We start from the raw sequence: 25,436 nt of genomic DNA on the forward strand, positions 1-25,436 counted from the left end.
ACTTAAAAAAATAAAGCCTAGTCAGAAACGTTAGCCACATTGCCTTTTTTTGTAATAGAGGCTTGACCTCAAAGATTAAACCCAAATGAAATTCAATATTTAAGGATTTTTTCACCAAAAAAAATAAGGTACATGAATAAAAAACAAAACACACCAATTTATGGGATAAATCGACTATTTAAGTATGCTCATATTATATTCACACGGAGATAAGAATCGAGTTTTGAATTCCAATATTTTGACTCTTAGTTCAATTAGTTCAAACCAATTGAATTTTTTCTCTTACAAAAAAAGTATGATGAAAAACATAAAAACAAAGAAATGGTCACACAAAAGAAAAAAACAATAAAAAAAAATCTTATACAAAGGTGAACACCATCTTCTCATGCAACTTGATAATATAGGATGAAAATAAGTCGTGTCAAATTAAAATTTATTTAAATAAGTTAGATTTAATTTAAAAATTAAAATTTGACCTATCATTAATTTTTTTAACGCAAAAAAACACACTAATATTTACTATGGGTTAAAACAATATTGACATATGTCTCTCTATGAATATTTGTTAAGTGAGAGATATACAAATATATTCATATGTACTTATATATTTATGAAAAGATTTAAAAAATAATTTTCTATAATACTTATCTATGTGGATGACATAAATATTATTGAAATTCTAGAAGAATTTTTAAAAAGTATAAATTGTTTAAAGAAATTATTTGAGATAAAGGACTTGGGAAAAATCCTTATGAGCATTTATACAATGAAACTTTTACAGGTAATGCTAACTTGTGCTCCAAAGACACAAGTTAAGAGATAAATATAGTTAAAATTTATTGAAAATCGTGCCTTAAATTTAATACAACTTTATAATTAATGTTTTTATTATTTTTTTCAATACGAATTTTCTATTTATAAGTTTTTTAACATGAGTCCTTGGGGCATAAGTTAGCATTACCAAACTTTTATGCATTTGAGAAGGTTATATATATATATATATATATATATATATATATATATATATATATATATATATATATATATATATATATATATATATATATAATATATATATATATATATTGAAATACACTGACAGTGTAAAAAGATTTTACACCGTTAGATGTTGAAACAAATTTAACTTTTATTTTAAAAATCTATAAAGTAATACAAACGGGTGATGGTGATGAATCGATTGTGTAAAACTTTTTACACTAACAGTGTATAGTAATTAATCTTATATATATATATATATATATATATATATATATATATATATATATATGTATATATATATATATATATATATATATAAAAGGGAGAAGAAGAGTGTTTTATTGAATTTTATTAATAATAATAATAATATTATTATTATTATTATTTAAAAAATGGAAAGTGTCACTCAAAAAGGAAAAAAAAAGTTGATAGCATCTTCCTCTTCACAATTCACAAAGTGGCCAATATTTTTACTGCATGAGTAGCTGAATGAACCAGTCACCGACAATCATTTAGCAACAAATATATTCCTTTTCGACTTCTGATTGCATCGTTATCATCACCATCAATCAACCAAACTCCCAGGTACTCCACATCCACTCATTCCCTTTATTTCCAGATCCGTCTTTGAATCCAAAAACAGAAAAAAAAATCTAAAATTTCTGAACTCAATCTTGCACAATGTACTCTAAATCATTTTTAGTGTTTATGTGCTTTTCCTTCTCTTGCAGTTTCGTTTTCACGAAAAATGGATCCTTCGGTTTTGCTGTATAACCAGCTCAAGGTTTGTGATTTCTTTCTGATTATGAGTTTCTGGAATGTGAAATTTTGTGGGTCATAGTAAAAATGCGATTTTTTTGTTTTTACATCTTATGGGCTGTGTTTGTTTGAATCCACTAGGCTGCAGACCCGTTCTTCCTGTTAGCAGGTCCCAATGTGATTGAATCAGAGGAGCACATTATGCGGATGGCTAAACATATCAAGACTATTTCATCTAAGTGTGTTATTTCTTTTCAGTTCTTATGTTTTCTTTCATAATTGGGGAAAATATAAACCACCGATACATCTACGGAACACGTCGCATACCACTGGCACTTAGACATAGTTATAATTTGAAAAATATAAAAGTGATTCTATGCAATCAAATGTGTCTGACACTAAACACGCCTTCAATTTGAAGTGTAAGTGCTACATGCTCCAGGATTGATGGTGATCATATGGAAATTCTTTAGGTCATAGTAATGTAGGCATGTAGAGTTGTCAAACATCTATTTGTTGTTTATTGATTTCACTATGAAATTTTAGAAATATGTTTAAATTTAATCAACATTGAGTAAATGTTTCACAACTCATCTTAGGTAGAGGTACTTATGCAAAAGAAATACGGATACTTGTGTAAAACCCTTAGGTTTGAAGACACATAATTTGTAGTCTTTTGTGTGAAATTAAGTCTTTCTTCCTTCCTATATTTGAAGTAAGTGACTCTTGATTTGATCCATTATTAGTGTAGAGGTTTTCTGTATTATCGCTATTCATAAAGTTATATAATAACTAGTACTTGAGTTGAGATGTCATAATCCTTAATATGAAAAGTACAAGGTTGCATGGTAATGTGAATTAACTTGAAAAGTAAAATTGTCAGTAGATATGATAGTTCATTTTATCTTAAATGACAGCTAACATGATCTTGAATATATATGTATCTTTCAGATTTGGAATTCCGTTGATTTTCAAATCAAGCTTTGACAAAGCTAACCGGACTTCTTCAAAATCATTTCGTGGCCCCGGGATAGTTGAGGGATTGAAGGTTCATATTTCTAATACTAAATTGCCATAACATAAGATAACTTTATTGTTTGCATCTTGAGGATCATAGCTGTTATAAATTATAACTACCTGATAACATGTGAGTACTGTGTGCAATATAAAATTGCAAGATATTGATTCAACCACAAAACCTAGTTTAGAACGGGTGCCTTGCCATATATCAGCCAATATGGGATCTTGAAATGGGATCTTAACATTGTACTTGATATTGTTTATGGAAACATTAATCCCTAGAGGTTTTTGAGTCAAATGCTATTGGAGGAACCATAAAGATTTGCATGATTATAAAATAGCAGTGCGTCAATAGGTCAAGCATCATCTCTTGCAGTCCTAGCTATTTCTCTAGCTAAAGCGGGAAACAAAAATATTATACTAACACTAGCAAAGTTTCAAACCATCTGGTATTATACGAGGAATTATGACCTTTAATAGTGGTTAGCACTAGTATGCTTGTTTGACATGTAGTTTTCTTCATTTAAATGTTTAACTATGTCTAAATCACAAAATTTTGCACTGGATAAAACTCTCCTGTCTTGGTTAAACGAATTTTCTTCTTTAATTTTACTTTTTTTTTCCCATCAGATACTTGAGAAGGTTAAAATAGCTTACGACATCCCTATAGTGACAGACGTGCACGAGGCCAGCCAGGTAAAAGTCATTTTACTTTTCCAAAATATATGATTGTTGGTTTCACATTTTGTGTGTCTGTTTTGTAGAATTCATATTCCATAGCATTGTTTCGCTTGTCAAGACTCCCATACAGTAGTATTTTTGGCTTATCAGTCAGACTAGTTTTATCTTAATTATATATGTTGTTTGAAGGGATAGCAATGCGTATTTGTCGATTTTAAAGGAAGAAAGTTGGACAAGGTTTTCTTTAAGTCATGCTTAGACAAATGGAATTGCTACATAGATAAAGTTAAATTAAATAATTGATACCTAGATTTGATTAAATACTTCTATGTTTTTTCCTCGCATCCATGTAAGTACTGAGTAGATGACTCATAACCAAAGGAATCTGTGTATATAGGAACAATAACTAGAAAGGGATTTTAATGGAAAAAGTGATAATCACGAAAGAAAGGACTCACACAAATGATAGGAATGTTGTATTATTCAACTCAATGATGAATGAACTCAGCTAGGAATGGAAGTTCCTAAGCTTCCAAGAGCAATGCTCCTACAGAGAATCTAGAGCTCTCTACCCAAACAATCAGCAACTAACTTCTGGATACCATCTCTCCTCGCTCTCCACCCTTACATAAGGCACGCTTCCACAACTCACGCTCATTCAGTTACAACAGCTGCCAGCTCATTATTCTCTTTGCCTTCCGTGCCCTTCTTCACATTCACCTTTCACACCCTGGATTTAACATCAGATAGTGTTGGGGTAGTAGCACCTATAGTAGAAGAGATGGAGGAAAATAGACTTAGATGGTTTGGGCATGTAGAGAGAAAACCTATAAATTATTTGGTAAGGAGAGTAGATCAGATGGAGAGAAGTCAAACAACTAGAGGAAGAGGAAGATCTAGAAAGACTATAAGAGAAGTCACTAAGAAAGATCTCGAGATTAACGATTTGGATAGAAGCATGGTTATGGATAGAACATTATGGCGAAAGTTGATTCATGTAGCCGATCCCACTCAAAAGTTGATTCATGTAGCCGACCCCACTCAGTGGGATAAGACTTGGCTGTTGTTGTTACCCCATCTAGACCCATTTCACTTTCAATGCCTCCCCATAGAGAAACGGACTTGTCCTCGAGTCGAAACTGAAGAAATTGTCTTTGAATGTTGAGTTTATCCTCCCATATCACATCTTCTACACCCCTGTTTTTTCCACTGAACCAAGATTTTCTGAACAGAATAGCCTCCTTGCATCACTATCCGCGAGACAACACTGCCACCAGTTCCAACCTGCTGCTGTTGCCTCCTTCCAGTTCTGGTGGAAGTTTGTCTTCCAACAGCCTTCTTAAGCAAGGATACATGAAATACAGGATGGATATGCGGCGTTTCAGGCAGGTGGAGCTTGTTCGCCACAGCTCCTATACTCCCCAATACCTGAAAAGGGCTGTAGCGTGTAATGAAGGGACAACTTGGAATTTATTCTGGCCCGTAGAGTGAGCTGACCGTGGGGTCACAGCTTGAGAAAAATCCAGTCACCTACTTCGAACACACTGTCAGTCATATGGCGGTCAACTTGCATCTTCATGCTGGATTGAGCCTGTTGCAATTTGCAAGTGCCACTTCAGTTGCTTTAAAGTCTCGTCCCTATCCTTCAGCTCTCTTAAAACAGCCTCTACTCTGACCTCTCCTGGTAGGAAACCCTTCCTTGCTTTAATAAGGATGTTTTGAGAGGAATAAATTCAATCTGCTCATTTCCACCATAATAGCCTCATAGCCTTTGAATTTTGGTAATCTGGTGATAAGATCCATCCAAGTTTCTCCCCAAACATGCTCAGGAATACCCAGAGGCTGTAGTAAACCCTCCGGAGCAGCAGCCAAGTACTTTTGTTTTGGCGTTGACAGACGTCACAAGCTTTTACGAACTGCTGGAAATAATTGGTCATCTGAACCAAAATATGTTAGCCACTACACACTGATAAGTCAGTAATAACTTGAGTGTCCTCCTTGAGGAGTAGCGTGAAACTCCTTCAATATTCATGGGATAACTGAGGATTGTTCAGACACCACCAGCCTCCCTTTGAACCATAGTGACCCCTCTTTGTAGCTGAATCCTTTGTGTGTTTCCGGACCTTCTTTCATAGCTTGAATGATGCGAATTAGTTTTAAATCTTAGTGAACCTCATCAATAATATTTTGACTCCCCTCCCAGACTGGTTTGTGGATCATTTCAGACTTTGCTCGAATATACCATTGGTTTACAATGATTTCAAGTGTTGGCATGGTTATCTTATCGTCGCTTATATTCTTTATTAGAAAAAATCCAAATCTCACATTGATTAGAGATAAGACATGAATAAAGTTTATAAAGAGAGATACTCCTCACCTTCCAGCCAGTTTTAGAATGAGTTTGACCCAATACAAAAAATGAATATTTTCCTTAACAATTGGCTTATACCTATTTGAATTTAGATACCACAGTGGAGTGTGGCAATAATATTTCAGATTCTAACTCATGTTCTTCCTTTAACACATTTATCTTTTTTTTGGCCAGTGTGAACCAGTTGGCAGAGTTGCAGATATCATTCAAATTCCAGCATTCTTATGCCGCCAAGTAAATATTTTTCACATTCAGTTTCAATATTATCATAGTTGTATCATCACTATCAAATTTAATAAATGTGCCAACATCATCTGTTTCGTTTATTTTGCTTCTAATGACAGACAGATCTTCTAGTTGCAGCAGCCAAAACCGGGAAGATTATCAATATCAAGAAGGGCCAATTCTGCGCTCCTTCTGTTAGTATCTCCAATTTCATTCCTTACAAATTTATGAATTATTAACAATAACTTAAGCTTCAGAATGAACGTTCCCTGTTTTTAGCATTATTATTTATATGATTCTTAATTTTCATACATATAGGTCATGGCAAATTCAGCGGAAAAGGTTCGGTTAGCTGGAAATCCTAATGTGATGGTTTGTGAGAGAGGAACAATGTTTGGCTACAGTGAGTTTTGATAACATCTTTTTTGAGGTCTTCTGTATGTTTTCAATTTCTGAACCTCTTTGCAGTATTGCATGACGTGTTTTAACTAAGAAAAGACCTTAAGTGATGCTAATTATTTCTCTGTCCCAACTCAGAACAAACCTTTTTATGTATCTGAGCTTGAACTTTGCCTTAAAATGACAATCATGAAATTGACTTCCCTTTGTTTTTCTGATTGATTAAATTATCTTCTCTTTTTATATAGATGATTTGATTGTTGATCCACGTAATCTGGAGTGGATGAGAGAAGCCAATTGTCCTGTTGTAAGTAAATATTTCTTTTATAATATCTCTCTCTACCTATTTTCTGGAAAACTCAAAATTGTCGTATTTTCTCTCAGGTAGCTGATATAACACACTCGCTACAACAACCTGCCGGAAAGAAGGTTTGTTTTATATTGTTGATTCCCATGTTTATCGAATATTGATAACTCTTATTTGGACTAACATGATAGTTTCATCTATAGTTGGACGGAGGAGGTGTTGCAAGTGGAGGTCTTCGAGAACTAATACCTTGCATTGCAAGGACATCAGTTGCCGTTGGAGTGGACGGGATTTTCATGGAGGTACAAAGAATAGTTAGGCCTGTTATCATTTGCTAGTTTTGTTATTACCCAAAGTAGTTCATTCACCCTCACTGTAAAATTCCTAAATATATTCACCATGCTTGTCACTCCAAAAGCTACTACAATTTAAGAAGTTTCTTTATCTGTTTAGTTTTTCAACCGATGAGCTTCTAAAATTTTCTTGTGTTTTCAGGTGCATGATGATCCATTGAATGCACCTGTAGATGGTCCAACACAGTGGGTGAGTTGTTGCTTATTATCATAGTTCTTCAAATTTTTAAGCACAATTTCCGCAACACATGTTTAATGACATATATACAAAATCCCCTTATTCAACAGCCTTTGCGCCACTTGGAGGAGCTACTTGAAGAACTCATAGCTATTTCTGTAAGTTGTTGCTCGAAACTTATGATTTTATAAGTAGAAATACATTTGCTTTTCAGATGAAAGATAAAATTTTTGCATTGAGTTTTGAGTTATGTATATTTGATTTAACTCCTGCTTGATTAATTGTAGAGGGTAAGCAAAGGGAAGAAGCCATTTAACATTGATCTCACACCATTTCGTGAATAAGAAGAATGGTAAGAAATGCATTGTTTTTTCTCTTCATGTGTTTTTGTTTATCCAGCTAGTTAAGAATCCTTTTTCTTTATTCATAATTGAAAAGATGTTCTTAAAACCATCTTTAAGGATTTAAAAGCAAATTTTTTGCATCAGCATGAAATATCTTCAAAAAACATATGATTGATATGGATTTACTGATGAAGAGTCTATAAATGCTTGCACCCGAGTTTTAATGCGCTATCTCTCTCTCTCTTTCTCTCTCAGGTGATGGTTGAGTTGTTCTGAATATAATTCCCTGTGTGCATTGTTCAAGATTGAATGCAAAACTGTCTCCATTTCATGCACAAGTTCAAGTGTCTCATAAGAGGGTTTATCCTAAAAAAAAAGTTTGATGATTCATGCTTGTTTCTCCATGTAGTGACTCTACCAACTTACGTTTGCGACTGATTATGTGTAGCCTTAATTATGTCCGTACAACATATTTAGGTAGATTGTTGTTTATTTGCTAGGTATATTATTTATTTTTAGCAAATGGGTGCATAAAGATCTACACTACCCTAAATAGATTAAAATAACGTAGAACAATACAAAACATTGAAGGGACATTGAGCCTGACCCAATAAAAAAAATGAAAGCAAATTAAAATTCAGAGATAAACATTTGCACATCACATAGAACCAAATTGTAAAAAATAAATGTGATACATGAATCGACAATCATTGAACTTAGATTTTGAATAGGCCGAATGAACTTGACTGCCAATACAGTAACAAATTTATTAACAAACAATTCATTGACAAACTACAACACACAATTAAGACCATTTTGGTCAAACGATCTGAAATCATTCATAATGGATTGAGGCCAATTTTAAGATTGTGGAGGCAGCACCCTCGAACCAACGACTCTCTAAAAACTTAAAATCTAAAATTCTTCGAAAACCAAGGGATTGCTTCTTCCATCCTGACTGGTGGAGAAACACCTTAAGGAAATTGAAAATGCCCTTAAAAATTTAGAAATTTATTTTCAAACACACTCATCGCATACCAAATACATGCGTAAATGAGTCACATCCTCATTTTTTGTCTTAAATTGATCAGGAGATACACTTTTGTATTAATCCTATGCGCATCCCATGCATTCCTAATTGAGAAACACTCGTTTTGGTTTAAATTGTTTCGAAAATATACTTTCGTGTTAATCATATACACACTCATGTATTCCTAACTGTGACACTCATTTTGTCTTAAATTGGTCCAAAAATGCTTTTTTGTATAGAGTTAGAGAGATGCACTTCCGCATTTTTTCTTGGTAGTAAATTATGACTTTTTTTTATGAAATACAGTGATATAATAGATTATGTACTAAAGCTATACAATTATAATAATTTTTTAAGGCTAAACACCATTTTCATCCTTTATCTTGTATTTGGATCCACTTTGATCTCTTAACTTTTAAAAAAGACAATTTTGATCCTTCAATTTTTCAAAACGTGTCACGTTAGTTCTTTCCGTCAACTCTATTAGTCAAAGTCATTTATAAGACCATGTGGCATTGACGTGGATGCCATGCAACCTAGATCAATTTGTGACTGATTTTGCGATGAAAAATTTGTCACTAGATTTTTTAGTTTGATTCTTCACCTTCTTTCCAAAACTGATCAAAGTCAAGAAGAATAAAATTTATACAGTGGCAGAAACTACAATAGCATCGATGAGGCACACAACAAGTGTAACAACAAGAATTACTCTAACCATAATTATATAATCATGAATAGGGTCGATCCTAACTTTTTAGAGACCAATGACAAATAATAAAAATGAAACCCTAATAAAAAACTGATCAATTATTCAAAAGAATTAGTTATAAATAATACTAATATTGCTAATTTTTTAAATATATTATTATAAAATAAAATCTGATAATATATCTTTTTATAAAAAACACCATCAATAATTTGAATTAAGTTTGTCTACGGATTTTTTTTTGGTATTAGGATAATGTAAGTTGTTAGTAGTAATTACATACAAATGAATTTTTTAGTTGTTGTTATGGTTACATAAGCACAAGATAGACGCCACTATAAAAAAAAGAGGTAAATCATATCACCATGGTAGGATTGATCAACCGTAGTGAAATCCAATTTATATTTAATTTAAAAATAAATAAAAAAGGAAGGTGCCACGATAATATTAAAGAAATCACAAATTTGTTGGCGTTGAGATTCAAACCCATGAATTTTAGAAACTTTCACCATAATTTATCTAACCAACGGTGGTAATAGGTAAACTATTTTTAATTCAAAAATAAATAAAAATGATGGCGTCTGATTTTAGAGATGTCATCACGGTCCTTCATAGAACAGTGGTAAAATGAGCGTCATAGTATATACTATTTTTTAATAGTATCGATTCCCAACTAACCTAGGACCACTATGAAATCAATACAAGGCCATATTTGCAATCAAGAAATACGAACAAGCCATGAATTCAAGCTCACCATAAAAATTAGATATTTAATAGAAACACACAAGCGAGGAAATCCTTACAAATCATGAAGAAAAACTATTAAGGGGTAAGTAAATAACATTGTTTGAAAATTTTCATATAACCATAATAATCAACATATAAAAAAATATTATGGAGTTCACAAACTAGAATCCTAGCTTCAATCCCACATAAGATGTCTTAATTGGTCTGACCATACAAACGACACATATTTGACCAAGAATGGACACTTTTGGCTCCTCCAAAACAAAGGTGGAAAAGTTAATGATAACACATGCTTCTTAGATTTGGGAACTTTGCCTACCAAAAAACACCAAGTTATCGATTTGACTCGCTTGTCACAACATTATTCCCTCACTTTATCTCTTCACCTCCACCATAAAATGGTCATCTCGATTTCGTGCTCTTATTGTGGTATATAAGATAAGTCATTCCTCCATTGTGTTAGACTTCAATGATTCCAGAAATCTTTGGCCTAACCTTAGTTTCGTTAATATAATTTTTTCTCATTTTAAGATGGTAATGCCTAAATTAAAAATGAAAGTTTTGTCAATCACATATCCTTTTTTAATACATGGCTCTAGTGGTCTAGAGAAAACAAAATCCCAACCTGCATTTATCATGAACACGTTCCCATGTACTGACCATCCCTAGATGCTCGATCCATGACATACTCCTTCCTCACTCTCTTTAATAGTTCGCACTCTAGTGATATTGAAGATTTCCTCATCAAATGGAACCCCCTTAATTACTCTTACACTTACATTTACACTATTATCAATGTCAATGGAAGTTGTTACGAAACACTTATATGCATTGACTTTAGAAGTATCATTCATAACTTTCGAGACCTAACAACACAATTTCTTTGTTTGCATTCAAGTTTCTTTAAATATCCTTCAAAAGGAGCTCTACACCATCCACTACAGCTTCTTAAGTGCCAAAAACACAAGATTTAATGACTTAGTTTGACACGTTGATTCGTGACACATTATTAACCTCATTGAGTCAACCAATCATAAGTACCATAAATATGCAATGGTGATCCAAGACATCAAAGATACTTTACTTGATAACAAACATCCAAGACATCAAAGAAACTTTACTTGATAACAAACATTTCAGAACTACTCATATTCTTTGGAAAATCAATCAAGGAGCATATTTCATGACCAAACAAAACCTCTTCCAACCTAAATATTATGTTACACGTTACCCGTTCCTTCCCTTAGGTTGAGCCACAATCCTACGGCAGATGCTATAAGAACCTCTTTTTTAAAATTTTAATTTTTTTGTTTTATTTTCTTTAATATTGTAACCAAAATTAATATATTTAAAGTAAACTACATTAAAAATATCAACAAATTAATAATTTAAGACAATATAAAAATTAATGTATTTCTTAAGACTTTTCAAATGAATGGATTGACTTCTTTAGTCAAATATATTTTTTAAAAAGTGTTTTTTTAATCTATTTAAAAAAATACTAATCTGAATTATTTCCACTTATAAGATATAATAGATATGTTTGATAACAATTTTTTCACGAATTTATAATTATTTTAACAATTTATTATGATATTTTGTCTAAAAAATAATAACAGAATTATTTTAGTAAACTACAATAAATAATGTTTGAATTTATAATCATAATTTTTAATGTTAATTTTATTCTTGCTTAATTAAAAAATTAAATGCTAATTAATTTTTAAGATTAAAGATAATGCGCACCATCATCCAATATAAGATTCTATCTTATCATATCAGTATTTTAATTAAACGTATCCCATTGGGAGACAGTGTAAAAATATTTTGCATTGCATATTCTTTATTTTTTTAAATTTTTATATGTATTATTTTATATTCATCAATTAATTCAACTATTAATTTTTTTTCAAATAATATTCAATCTGTAATAAATTCATTTTTTATCTATCAAATATTATAAACTCAATCTTTTATAAATTAATTCTCTATTGATTAGTTTATTCGTTATATGCTATTTCCATTCAATAAATCATTTAGTAAAAATACTAATCTTATTTTATTATATATTTTTTTTTGTGAAAAAAAGATTTTTTCCCCTAAAGTTTTGGGCCTTCCTTCCTTGGTTCATATTTGATTCAGCCTCTCTCTCCCCCTCTCTCACAAACACAGGGGTCTTATATATAATTTCTCCCTTTTCTCTGTTGATTTCTATTTTTTTTCTTCTCTTTTTAATATTCAGAATTAGGTTTGCTTCCAATTAAGGCCATAGTGTAAGATTCGCGTTCTTTCATCATCTGCAATTTCAGATTTTTTTGTAGGGTTTTCTAATCTGAATAATACTATTTTTTGTTCTGTACTCTTGTTTCTTCGATTAGGGCGAAAAAATTCTTTGAAAATGCCTCCGAAGGTGGTAAAAAGAGGCGCTGCTGCGAAGAAAGCGACTCTTTCTTCAAAAACTGCAATTCAGAATCAGAAGCAAGAACCTGAACCTGAACCTGTGAAGAATCATGAAGTTCCTGTTGCTGATGTTGTGGCGGAAGATAATCCCGTTGAAACAAACAATCTGGCTCCAGAAATAGTGCCTAATGGTTTGGCTGCGATGGAAAGTAGTAAGTCCCTTTTCCTCTTTTTTTAATGATTTTTTTGTGTGTATTTTTTTCACTGCGTTGTTTTTGATTATGTTTGACGGATTTTTGTAGCTTTTGTTAGATTTTAATGATGATTATCAAGTGAACTTAGGTTATGAAAACTTGTCTATTGGTATGCGTTTTTTAGCTGCCTTATGAATATTGATTGTTTTGGGAGACTACTGGTGATAGTGAATGGTGTTGTGATGGAAATCTGTACATGACTTATCCCACCACCCCCTGGTCCAGTTTGGAAGTTATGGAATTTTTTGAAACTAGAAAGCATTTCTTCTATCGATCGCGATTAAGTGGTACTGCGATTAAGTGGTACTGCGATTAACTGGTACTGCGTTTTATGGTTTCTTTTGTACTTTTATCATTTTTGCAACCTGAGATAACAGCCATCATATATAGGATGGCTATACTATGAAGTTTACTTTTATTTATTTTAAGTTTGCTCTATTTCTTTCTCTATTTTGTGTTTGTGTTTTATATCATGTGATACTAGATTGATTATGGAAAATGGATTACCCTAATTTAGTAAATACTAAAACGTTGGAAAAGTTGAGAGTGTTTTGATTGGGATGGATTTGAATATTTATCTTGTAGCAGACAATGGGGAGGAGGAGGTTAAGGACTCCATAGATGAATGTGAAAAAGATGAACACTTAGATTTGGAGGATAATTATCATGAGTCTGATCCTGAAGAGTATGTCGGTGATGACTATGATGAGAGGGAGAATGAACAAGACGATGGTCAGGAGGTCGGAGATGAAGTAGAGGAAGAACTTGAAGAGATAGTGGATGAAGAAGATGGTGATACTGGCGATGAAGAAGTTGAATATGTTTATGAAGAAGTTGAGGGTGATGATGATGATGATTCTGCTGTTGGTGATGATGATGATTCTGCTGTTGGTGATGATGATGATCATGCTGGTACGGAGAACGAGCATGAGCATCTGGCTGATGTGGCTGAAGAGGGGCAAGGTGAAGTTAGAAAGGAACAGCATAAGCAGAAGGAGTTTGAAGTATTTGTTGGGGGCCTAGACAAGAATGCAACGGAGCATCATCTGAGGAAGATTTTCGGTAAAGTTGGGAAGATTACTGAGGCCAGGCTAATGATGAATCCTCAGAATAAAAGGAACAAGGGATTTGCATTATTGCGTTTCGAAACTGTTGAACAAGTGAAAAGAGCATTGGCAGAGCTAAAAAATCCAGTGGTAATCTTTGATCTTCTCATGGTTAGAGCAGATTTACAATTTGTAGTGTATTAAATCATATGTTTTCATGACTACAATTTCAGATTAATGGAAAACAATGCGGTATCACTCCATGTCAGGACAATGATACTCTCTATTTAGATAACATTTGCAAGACATGGAAAAAGGAAGCTGTAAGTCTTTTTTTTGGGGTCTATTTCTTGCCATCTTCAAGGCCCAAGTAATGCTTACAAGTATTACTTCTTGCCACCTTCAAGGCCATTGTCTCTAACTGTTGATGAAACTTCTGATGCCAGTTAAAGGAGAAATTGAAACATTATAAAGTTGAAAGTTTCAAGGATTTGACTTTAGTAGAAGATGGTAGCAATGAGGGAACAAACTGTGGGTTTGCGCTTTTGGAATTTTCATCACATTCAGATGCTAAGGAAGCCTATAAGCGATTGCAGAAGACAGATGTTGTTTTTGGAGTTGATAAGCCTGCTGAGGTTTCCTTTGCTGACTCCTTTGATGACCTGGAAGATGATATTACCGCACAGGTATATTTCTGGATCTCATTTCCTTGCTTTGGTCAAGGATGGATGTATAGAACCTGCTAAACATGGTTCTTTGATCTCATTCAAGCATTTGGAAATTGGACCATTGGTACACATCTGTGTAGGCTTCAAACTTCAGTCGTGGTTCATTTTTATGGCAGTCTTCATTTTTGGTGTGATATTACGAGTTTATTTTTCTACTGATTACTTATAAAATTCAACACTGAGTTCACTTTAAGATTGATTGATTTAATAAATTTCTACAAATTTAACCTAGTTTACTCTGGAGTTTGGACAAGCATCTCAAGATGAAACCTAAGCAGTTTTAATGTTTGGTCAAGATTGAATTCCATCCTTGCAATGAACATTGTTTTTTAATTTTATTATTAAGTAGTTAAGTATAACATAAGTTTATTGATCGCTATGATTCACGAGCACAACACAAATACAGACATATACACTCTCCTAATCTGCAAAATATAGGATACTGTCCCAAATAGGATGAAAAACAGGGAAGATGAAGGAAGACATGTGTATATGGGATGACGTGCATATGTGGAAACTTTCTAATCTCTAATGAAAATACTATAATCGTACTTTTAAAACCTTTTTTTGTTTCTAATTTTCTTCAAAAAAATATGCTCACTGTAGCTGTGTCAGAGGTATCTCAAAGAGGAAAAAAATTGAGGGACACTTATGTGAGGTGTATGATACGTGTTGTTGTATGAGTGTGGCTGTCTGTTACACATGGACATGCCTAAACCTAAGAATGTTGGTGCTTCGTAGGTTGGTCAAGTTGAGCCATTTGTTTTCGGTGTAGCTGATCAAATGCATCTAAATTGCAGGTTAAAACTGTATTTATTGATTTACTGCCTCCTTCATGGGGTGAAGATTATGTTCGAGGTCTTCTTAAGAAATATGGGGAGGTTGAAAAAGTTGAGCTTGCTAAGAACAGGCCAGCTGCTCGCAGGAAGAATTATGGATTTGTTACGTTTGCTACACATGCTGCTGCTGTTGAATGTGCTGAGAGTATTACAGGTTCAGGGTTAGGCGACGGCAACAAAAAGGTCTGTTTGGCTTTTAAATTTGATTTACATGTGCAACAGCTAAATGTAGCTTTCTATAACACTTCTAGCTTCTTTCAGGCAAAAGTTAGGGCTAGGTTGTCGAGACCTTTTCAGAAAGTTCGTGTAAAACATGTTACTCATAGTGACCTTTCTGGCCGCAAGTTTCGAAGGTCGGCAAGGCCTTCACGGAGTCGACCTTCACTGCGGAGTCGACCTGCACTACGGAGTCGCCTTGGGCCACCAAGTCGTCCTACAATACAGAGTCGACTTGGACCACCAAGTCGACCTGCACTTCAGAGTCGACTTGGACCACCAAGTCGATCTGCTCGTGTGATGAGGAGACTTGGAAACAGTATCCCACCAGTTAGGCCTTCTAGTGCGAGAAATAGACGTCCTGTCTCATCAGTGCCAGTAAGAGCTAGGCCAGCCACTCCTCCAGCTAGATCCCATGAGAGATTGACAGGTATGAGTTATATTTCACCTTAACAGTTTCTGTTATTAGTCTTTGTTTATGATAATATATTATGACACTGTCTTGTTATCAGCTGCATATCCAAAAAGTAGCAGCATGAAGAGAGATTATGGTCGACCTGTGGATCTGCCACCTCCAAGAAGTAGAGTTTCTGCAGATTATGGCTCTCAGGCGGCCTCTCAAAGACATTCATCTTATAGAGATTATCCAGCCCGTGACTCTGGCTACTCTGATCTGCATAGGAATGCGTCTCGTACTGCACCAAGGAGGGATCATCTAGATGAAATCTTTGATCAAAGACTTGAAAGGTCTCCTCCTCCTCCCCATCTAAGTTATCGTGAAGGGCGCCCACATGATTATGACACACTATCTGGCTCAAAACGTCCTTATGCTGCCATGGTAAGTACTATTTTTAACATTCATTTTAACAGTATCATTTATTTATTTTAGTTCTGATTTTAGCAAATAAAATTCTTTATATTTCTCAACAGGATGATATTTCTCCACAGTATGCTGATCCTGATGCTCGCCAATCAAGATCTCGATTAGACTATGACTACGGAGGCAGTGTTTCACAATATAGAGAGTCTTATGGTGATAGGTTTGTTTCCTATAGAAACTAATTCTTTACAAAATATAATTGGGACAATTTCTGGTATTTGATAATTATGCTCCAAAGTTTCGAGAGCCTTGGCCTCTCCTCTTTCCAAATGTTCGAGAGTTGGGCCTCCCACACTAACCACTCAATAATTCCCTGATAGTGAACTCTTTCTCTATTTATTCTAAACACAACCCACATAATTAATAAAACATAACTACTCCTAATAATATAATAACTGCCCTAAAATGTTCCTAATAATATAATAACTGTTGCAAAACTGAACAGTCAGTTTTCCTTAATACCTTAGTGAGAGGTCCAACAGTTTCCTCCAAACAACGTTCATGCATCATTCCCCTGAACCCACTCTTATTATCCTTTTGCTAACTTATTCCTCGCATTTTGATTGGTAGGCATGGAAGATCTAGTTTGGGATATAATAGTGGCAGTAGAAGTTCTAGTTCTATTCAAAACTCACATGGGGCGTATAGCAGTCGACAGGACATGAGTTATGGTAGAGGTGAATATTATTGCAAATAATCTGAGATGTTGTTTTGAAGATCAAATTTTATTGTTTTAGTCTTTACATCTTTCTTGTATTTTGCATCTCAGGTTCTATTGGCGCTAGTGATGGGGGTATCTACTCATCAAGTTATGGTGGGGATTACATATCTCGTGGAAGTGATGTAATGTTACTGTCCTTTCTCAGTTGGAAGTATTGTTATATATGGCTATATATTTGTGACATTCTTATATTTTTTTCTGCTGGTGCTTTAGGCTGGTGGCAGCTCGTATTCGTCCATGTATTCTAGCAGGGGTATGAACGGTAGTAGCAGTTATATGGGTAGTGGCGGCGGATCTAGGTCTTATTATTGATGTAAGTCTTCTACCTAGTAACTCCTTGTCGAAATTTATTCCATACACGCGGTAGCATGCAAAATAAGCAAATCTCTTTCTTTCCTGTCTCTGTTTCTCCCTTATGGGGTGGAGGCAAAGATTACTCACGCGGTCACCAGTGAATTTGTCTGAACGTATCTTAAATGTAACAGAGTCTGCTGTGCCCAAACATTTTAGAGGAAAGGAATTTTGCTAAAGTTACATAGGCTGATTGGGATTTTTTCATGAATTTTTCTTCTCTGGACGGACAGCTGAAGTTCTTAAATTTGAACTGCAAGAGGGAGAGTAGTGCCAAGCATGTGATGTGTAATTAAACCTAGTTTTGTTAGACTCTCATATGGGGGAGTACTGTGAATGATAGTTCCAGGGATTTTAGATTATTTTCTGCTGTCAAAAAAAGTTGGTTTATTAAATGAAAATTAGTAGTTTTTTTGTTATTTTGGATTAGTTTCTTTTTTGAGCTACCTACAATGGTATCAATGGAAAGTGCTACCTAGCCAGCACTCTTTATTTTCACTCTTTCTTTAGATAAATATCCGTATGATTTGTCTTGTATTCAATAGTAAAGCTGATAAAATACATGAAAGATATTTTTTTGGTTTAAAAATTGAAATTAAAATATACATATAATCATCAATATTTTATATTAAGAACAACGGCCTTCAGGTTGAGTTAAAGGAAACATATGCGTGGTTCTTTTTACACAAAAAATTTATAATTAAATGAAAGAATGTTGAGATTTTATAAAATTATTTTTTTATTATTGATTACTTACCATTAACATAATTGTATATTTGAATATAATAATTTATTATGTCAAAAATATAATACCTTAGAAATGATACAAGTAATATTATTTTAAGGGTAGAATTAGAATAAAAATAATTAGCATTGTATTAAAAATTCAAAATACTATTTTTTTAGTTTAATTTTTATAAATTGCCACAAAAGAAATATTGTAAGCCTGTTGCAATTATTTATATGTATGATTTTAAAATTAATTAGGATACAATTCAAAGTGTTTTAAGTTATTCGATAATTCTTAGTAATCGACAATATATAAAAATTAAATTCATTTATAGATATTTGGGTTTGCCTATTTTTCTTTCAAAATTATCCTTTTAACTAAATGTATATTTCTTAAATAATCACATTAGCAATAAAAGTCCATACGGTAGAAAAAGGAGAGGAAAAAGCCATATCTATATAAACTGAACAATAACTATGCCGTTTTCATTATGTAAGAGTTTCCTTCCTACTTTCATGAAATTAATAATCAACTTCTCTCTTAAACATTATTTTATGATAATGAGACAGAAGATGATGTCCATAGGAGAAGTGGGGAGACTACACGGGAGAAGTGGATTATATTTTTTAATTCAAAGTATTTTTTATTAGAAGGAAGGACTAAATTATCATATTGATTTCTGGAATGCAATAATCACGTATAATATATTTGTCTGTTTCTATGTATATCTTTCTCTTTTTCTCTCTCTCTATACTATATTTATTTTTGTTGTGTGCAAGTTTTGTTTTTGTTTGATTATTAATCAATTTGCCTTCAATTTGCATTGTTGTTGTTGAGACTTTTGAGTTCATATATTTTGTATTGTGGTGGTTCAGTTTTTGCTTTGATAGTGCATATGAAAATATTATATTTCATAATTTTATTCAAATGAGTTAGTTATAAATTTAATTAAAAAATGGTGTCCTAGAATAAAGAAATAAAAATTGTATTATTGAATTGAATGAATAATAATCTGAATTATAAAGTGTTGATTTGATTACTAAGTAAAATAATAAATTAAATAACAAATTATAAATATGAATTAGTTTTGGACTTTTAAGCCACACAAATCATCAACTTGGATTATATATAATATTTCAACATAGTCTCCTATAATTCAAGATATCCAAACACACTAATCATTGTCGATCTAAACTATTCTTAATTTCTTTCTCAATGTTAGGAACTTGTCGCTCTTCAGTCCTTACTTTAAGTTTTTCTCGACTCACCTTCTCCCTTAATAAGTGAAATCTAATTTCTATGTACTTACTTCTTTCATGCGAAATTGGATTCTTTTTAAGATTTATGACAGACTTGTTGTCAATTTATAATACCAGAGATTTCTTCACTTTGACATCGATCTTCTAACACATATCTTATCTAAATTGCTTGACACACAATATATGATCCTGCTATATATTCAACTTCACACGATAACAATACCACATGTTGCTTTCTCGAATACTATGAGATTGGGGCACCAAATACTTAAAATAAATATCCAACAATACTTCTTCGATTTTTCTTATTTTCTCTCATTCTCTTCTCACTAAAAGTGTCTAACAAACTAACAAATTATTCATATATTTTAAAATCTTATTATCCTTTTTATTTCACTTCCATTCTTTGATACCATCTCTATTTTTCAATCAGCCATTCTTGGATGCCTTACACTAATTTGGTGGGCATGTACGTGTAAATGCATTAATTTGGTAATTTTCAAAGTCAATAACATAATTGTCCATGCCAAAAAAATAACAACAAAACTTTTTATAAAAAAAAACTGTACGGTTATTTCTTTTTTTGTGCGCAAACATCATATATCTCTCATGTGAGAGACTGAAAAAGATACTGTAACATTTTTTTTCTTTCTGTGTTTGAATATTTAGAGGTGATTTTAAACTAGAAATTTGGCAAAAAGAAAAGATGTAGATTTATGAAAATTTCTTTGAATAAAAAAATAGAAATTAATGCAAAAAAATCACAAATAAAGCGAAGTAAGCCATAGGAAAAAACAAAAAAGAAAGTATGAAACGTGTCGAAAATTGACATTCATGGTGACGATGAAGCATTACTTTTAGCGTTTTGATGCCAACTTCATCTTAAACAAGAAAACAAAACATGAAAAAGCCACCAACCTTGTTCTTGTTCTTGTTCTTCTCATCACATGGTCCTTCAGGGACACCATTACTCATAATCTGAAAATGAAAATGGGTCGTCGCTATAGCGACTCAGATTTCGGCAAATTCACGCTTCTCCTTTTCTTTCTCATAGGCGCAATCTCCTGTTTCGCGGTATACCTTTTCCTTATGGTGGTATTTAGGGTGAACGCTGCATCGGTGGTAACAATGCAGGATGACGCGTTGGTTGAAAAGCGTGATTTTGAGAATTTGTTGAGTGAGGAAGAAGGAAAATGTTGTAGAGGGGTTGAGCATTTGGAGCTATGGGGTGAAGCGGTGAGATGGGGGAATGATTTTAGGGTTAATTCTTCTGAGGATTGTTGTAAGGCTTGTAAGAATCTGTGTCAGGGTGATGGTCAACGTTGTTTGTGTAATTCTTGGGTTTTTTGTGGGGATAGAGATGCTTGTGGACCTAGATTTGGTGAGGTATTGTTGCAATTCTATCATTTGTTTGTTTTAGGTTTACAACTTTTCTTGATAATTTCTGATTCTGGATTGTGGTTTATGATAATGATAATGACAATTTCTGTTTCTTATTGCTTTTAAATTTACAACAATTGCCGAAGAATATATGTAGCTCTGAGATAAGCGACACGACATAGACATTGACACGACATTGACACTTGTGATTTCGTTCAATTTTTTCAATTTTTTTGGTGTCGACGTGTCAGGGTAAGTGTCGTGTCCGTGCTTTATAGGTAAGGATTGAAAATTGCTGTCTCTTACGCCTGTAATGTATATGCACTTTAGTACTTTACCTGGTTTTATATCACTACCTACTTTCATTTCAGTGTTGGCTAAAACAACAAAAAGATGCTTTAAAGCCTGATCGAGTAAACTCGGGCTCAAGAGATAACGTTATGTGGACTTCTGGATTTGTGTTTGATAAGGGAGAGGTAAGAATATATTGTTATTGTAACTATTTCTCTCAGACATGTACTGAAAATACCTATCTGAGATATGTATCTGTCTCAACAATGTTTTAAGAATCCAACTTTATGCTTGAATCACTTCATTCTGAGAACATGATATATATTCATGAATTTTTAATGCTTTATGTTCATGATAATGCACTCAAAGAGTCAAAGTATATTCTCATATACTTTTGTTCTGTCTCTGCGTACTTCTTTTAGCTATTTGATTGTTACATGTGTATTTTTGTTTCTCTAATTCTTTGAACTGTGTATTTATCTTTTCAATATATGTTTGTACTTTTAGGGCATTGTTGGCTTGGAAACCGACTATGGAATTCTTCGTATAAAGGTAAGTATTTCTCTACATATCTGATATATTCTTTGTCTATGATGCTCATCGTGGCTCACTTTACCTTGTTACTTTATATTCAAAATGCTGAATATGTCTTGTATTTTGTCTTACTACATATAATGTTACTCTAGTTGTTTAATAGATAGGTGTTGAAACTGAAAAGTTGTGTTCCCACCCTAGTTAGTTTTTATCCATTTTATTACTAGAGTTAAACATGAATTTCATTTCCTAAACATTTTATGAACTTTCATTGCAACAGCTTTTGCCAGACTGTGCTCCACAATCTGTTTCCTACATTCTTGAACTGTTGGCATTGTCACATTGTATTGGTTGCCAGTTTTATCGCGCCGAAAGCCGGGGACGTTTTTGGGATGCAAAAGGAAACCACATAAAAAAGGTAAGTTTCATCAGTTTTGAAATTAGAGTTTATGCAGTTAAGTATCACTAAGGCTCTAGTTTATAATATTTTTGAATTCGAATGATGATGCAGGCTACATTTGGCCCTCCTTTTGCACTAATTCAAGGAACATTGGAATCCCACGAGTATATGTTCACGGATATTCCAAAAGAACACTGTCCTGCCATAAAAAGAGGGTCCGTGGCATGGGTTGGTTCTGGTCCAGAGTTCTTCATCAGCCTTGCTAATCACAACGAATGGAGAAATCCGTATACCGTCTTTGGCTACGTTCTATCCGAAGACTTGCAAATTGTAGAGAAAATTTCTCGACTTCCAACTAAATCAGATGTTTGGAGTGACATTCCTGTCTCTATCTTGGAAAACCCGGTTTTTATACGGTTTCGAAAAATAACATGAGCCATGAGGTGCAAAATCTGTTAGATGATTCATTGTTTCAACTAGTTTGATAGGTATGTGAGTTTGAGGATTTTTCTTGATTTGTTTTTCTTTCTTTTCCTTTGAAGAAACTGATATAGATATAAAAGAAAAAAAATGCATATTGGAAATGGAAATAGGTTCAAACTTCAAAGATACCAGAAGCATATGAGCTACAAAATTAGTGGCTGTTTCTTGATTTATTTGTTAAATGTAGATTAAGTTGGAGATGAAGTATAAAAAATTGACTTTACTCTTACACTTTCTTTCTTGCACTCACTGTTTTATCTAGTGAAATTCATGTAGGTCTCACTATTCTATTTATGTGAGATTCATTTTTAAAATGGTTTAATTTTAGTTAGTAAAATTTATGTATATATGTTTATAATAAGTAGCAGTTGTGTGCGTTTGGTTTAATAGTGAAGATAGTGAAGATTTGGGTCTTGAAAGAATGTTCTTCTTAAATGTCTCATATTAGAATTCAGGTACAAAATTCTTATAAAAAAATAATAAGTAGCTGTTTTTTTTTTTACTATAATATTTTTTGAATTTCTTATAAAAAAAATACTAAGTAGCAGTTTTTTTAATTTTTTTTTTATTATAATATTTTATGGCTTATGTATCACTGCCCTTAGGATTAAAAGATCATGGGTTGCAAATCTAAAGCTACTTCGTGATTAAATGCTAATAAATTTAAATGGGTCAAAGTGTTTAAATTTATTGGTGATCAAAATCATCAAATGCTAATCAATCTAATGTAGATTCCCCAAGTGGTTTAAAAAATTGACTTTTGTCCATCGAGCTTCACCATTTTGTGGATAAATTATAGGTTGATAGGAAGCTTCATAGCACACTTTTTTTTTAGTAGTTGAAGTTATGCGAAAAATATCCGAGTGTATCGTAGGTTTGAGGATACAACAGAGTTGTTATCGAATTTTATTTATTCTCGAAAGAAAGGGAAGATGTCGATAAAATCCGGGGAAAAAGAAAAAGGGTAAGGAAGTCAGTTATGCAAGAGGAATGTATTAACACTCTTTATATTCGTTGTATTCAACGAAAATCGTTTTGATTATTCTATACTCGAATGAATGTTATTATCTAAATAGTACTTGCAAAAGATAAGGGAAAACGAGTGAAATAATTAAAATGCTCGGTGAGGATTGAGACCCTCATGCCTACGTATCCTTATAGTGCAATAAGAAATCGATAGCTTCGTGGTTCATAGAACTAATGGTGGGAGATGAAAGAAATTGTGATAAATGTATGGTTTGAACAAAATGATAATGTTGTTTGAACCCATATGGCAGGTATATATGAACAAATGAGAAAAGGTGGCATGAACCAATACATGGTATGGCCGAAGCACGAACCAATATATGGTATGGCCGAAAATAAAGGGTTTTATCCAATATAAGGACTTCAGTGTAAGCTAAACAAAGGAAAGATTTGTATATACAAGACAAACAAAAAGACTTTTGGTTCAGAGGCAGACATTGGTTATTGGCCCAAAGTATATATGAAACTCAAAGAAATAGTGTATTTGGTTCAAAGAGGAAATGTATCATTGATGAATGATTTGATGATTGAAGATATGGAATGATGTAGAAGATATTGAATGGTGAATGATGGAGGGTGAATGGAAGGATAAAGAATAAATATGCTCACGGAGGATTTGAATCCTCGTGTCTATGTATTCTCATTATGCAATGAGAAAGTCAGAGCATCATAGATCGGGGAACTAAGGTGGAACAAAAGAAAAAAAGAAACGATTGGGTTGCCAAAAGGCGAAGAAAATTGCTTGAATAATAAGAGTGTGACATTAACCAATGTATGGTAATTAGCCAAAGTGATAAAAGAGCAAGTGTTTTTTGAATAGTGAAAGCATGGACTGAACCAAGGATGCTATCAGAGTTTGTGACTCTACAAGGTAGAAAAATATGTTTGTTAGAGTCTGTAATGCTTCAAGGAAGAATGAGAGATAGCAAGAGTCTGTAACTCTACAGGGTGAAAACATATGACTGTCAGAGTTTGTAACTCTATAGGACAAAGGAAAGGTATCCAGAGTCTGTAATTCTATGAGGTTGAGTGCAATGATGCTTGCCAGAGTCTGTAACTCTACAAGGGCAAGAAACAAATTGCAAAAGTTTGTAACTCTAAAGAGTTAGATGCATGAGTGTGCCATAGTTTGTAACTATATAGGGCAGGAGAACATGAATGTCGGAGTCTGTAACTGTATAGAGCAGAATCAACGATGGCCAAAGTCTATAATTGTATAGGCAGGATGAAAAAAGGTCAAAGTCTGTAACTCTACCATGAAATGCATGTTTGCCAAAGCCTGTAACTTTGTAGGGAAAATTGCAATGATATGTGCCATAGTCTGTAACTATATAAGGCAGAAAGAAAAGATTGCTAGAGTCTGGAACTCTATAAGGGCAAAGAGAAATGATGGAAAAGTCTGTAACTCTACAAGGCATTGAAATAAATATGCGCTAGATTTTGTAACTCTATAAGAAAAAAGAAGAAGTAGTCAGAGTCTGTAACTCTATAGGCATAATGAATGAATGTCAAAGTTTGTAACTTTATAGGCAGAAAGAAATGGGGAGTTGCCGAAGTCTGTAACTTTTTAAGGCAAAAAACAGGGTTGTCAGCATCTGTAACTCTATAGGGAAAAGGAGAGCTTGTCAGAGTTTGTAACTCAATAGGGCAAGGAAAATAATGCCAACGTATGTAACTGTATAGGCAAAGGAACAGAGATTCCAAAGTCTGTAACTGTATAGGCAAGGCATGAAGCAATTGATTCAGGGGTGGGTATTTGACCCTGAAGTGATTAACCCA

General features: G+C 33.2%; 3 protein-coding genes across 5 annotated transcripts; all 3 read left to right on the forward strand.

Annotated features, from left to right (window-relative positions):
- Window positions 1-1,422: 1,422 nt before the first annotated feature.
- LOC127126893 (2-dehydro-3-deoxyphosphooctonate aldolase) lies at window positions 1,423-8,255 on the forward strand. 2 transcript variants are annotated; one of them, XM_051055903.1, is made up of 15 exons: window positions 1,423-1,584; window positions 1,703-1,783; window positions 1,900-1,997; window positions 2,710-2,806; window positions 3,409-3,474; window positions 6,005-6,064; window positions 6,175-6,249; window positions 6,374-6,458; window positions 6,703-6,761; window positions 6,839-6,883; window positions 6,965-7,063; window positions 7,257-7,304; window positions 7,403-7,450; window positions 7,580-7,644; window positions 7,892-8,128. In XM_051055903.1, exons 2-14 carry the CDS (start codon window positions 1,748-1,750, stop codon window positions 7,634-7,636), a joined length of 873 nt encoding a protein of 290 aa, XP_050911860.1. In that variant the 5' UTR covers window positions 1,423-1,584; window positions 1,703-1,747; the 3' UTR covers window positions 7,637-7,644; window positions 7,892-8,128. The 2 variants fall into 2 exon arrangements, with proteins under 2 accessions (XP_050911860.1, NP_001414513.1); NM_001427584.1 differs by having other exon boundaries at window positions 1,431-1,584; window positions 1,731-1,783; window positions 7,892-8,255.
- Window positions 8,256-12,232: 3,977 nt separating this feature from the next.
- On the forward strand, window positions 12,233-18,052 carry LOC127126894 (uncharacterized). 2 transcript variants are annotated; one of them, XM_051055904.1, is made up of 13 exons: window positions 12,233-12,392; window positions 12,498-12,731; window positions 13,359-13,969; window positions 14,053-14,142; window positions 14,266-14,505; window positions 15,348-15,569; window positions 15,648-16,032; window positions 16,115-16,440; window positions 16,533-16,642; window positions 17,053-17,159; window positions 17,252-17,325; window positions 17,417-17,516; window positions 17,689-18,052. In XM_051055904.1, the coding sequence occupies exons 2-12, from the start codon at window positions 12,518-12,520 to the stop codon at window positions 17,513-17,515; spliced, it is 2,478 nt and encodes an 825-aa protein (XP_050911861.1). In that variant the 5' UTR covers window positions 12,233-12,392; window positions 12,498-12,517; the 3' UTR covers window position 17,516; window positions 17,689-18,052. The 2 variants fall into 2 exon arrangements, with proteins under 2 accessions (XP_050911861.1, XP_050911862.1); XM_051055905.1 differs by having other exon boundaries at window positions 13,362-13,969.
- A 2,275-nt stretch (window positions 18,053-20,327) lies between these two features.
- Window positions 20,328-22,862, forward strand: LOC127126895 (uncharacterized). The gene is made up of 5 exons (XM_051055907.1): window positions 20,328-20,929; window positions 21,295-21,399; window positions 21,722-21,766; window positions 22,029-22,166; window positions 22,260-22,862. Exons 1-5 carry the CDS (start codon window positions 20,528-20,530, stop codon window positions 22,581-22,583), a joined length of 1,014 nt encoding a protein of 337 aa, XP_050911864.1. The 5' UTR covers window positions 20,328-20,527; the 3' UTR covers window positions 22,584-22,862.
- Window positions 22,863-25,436: the final 2,574 nt, after the last annotated feature.

Source organism: Lathyrus oleraceus, chromosome 3 (genome assembly GCF_024323335.1).
Source record: "Lathyrus oleraceus cultivar Zhongwan6 chromosome 3, CAAS_Psat_ZW6_1.0, whole genome shotgun sequence".
Classification (NCBI taxonomy): domain Eukaryota; kingdom Viridiplantae; phylum Streptophyta; class Magnoliopsida; order Fabales; family Fabaceae; genus Lathyrus; species Lathyrus oleraceus.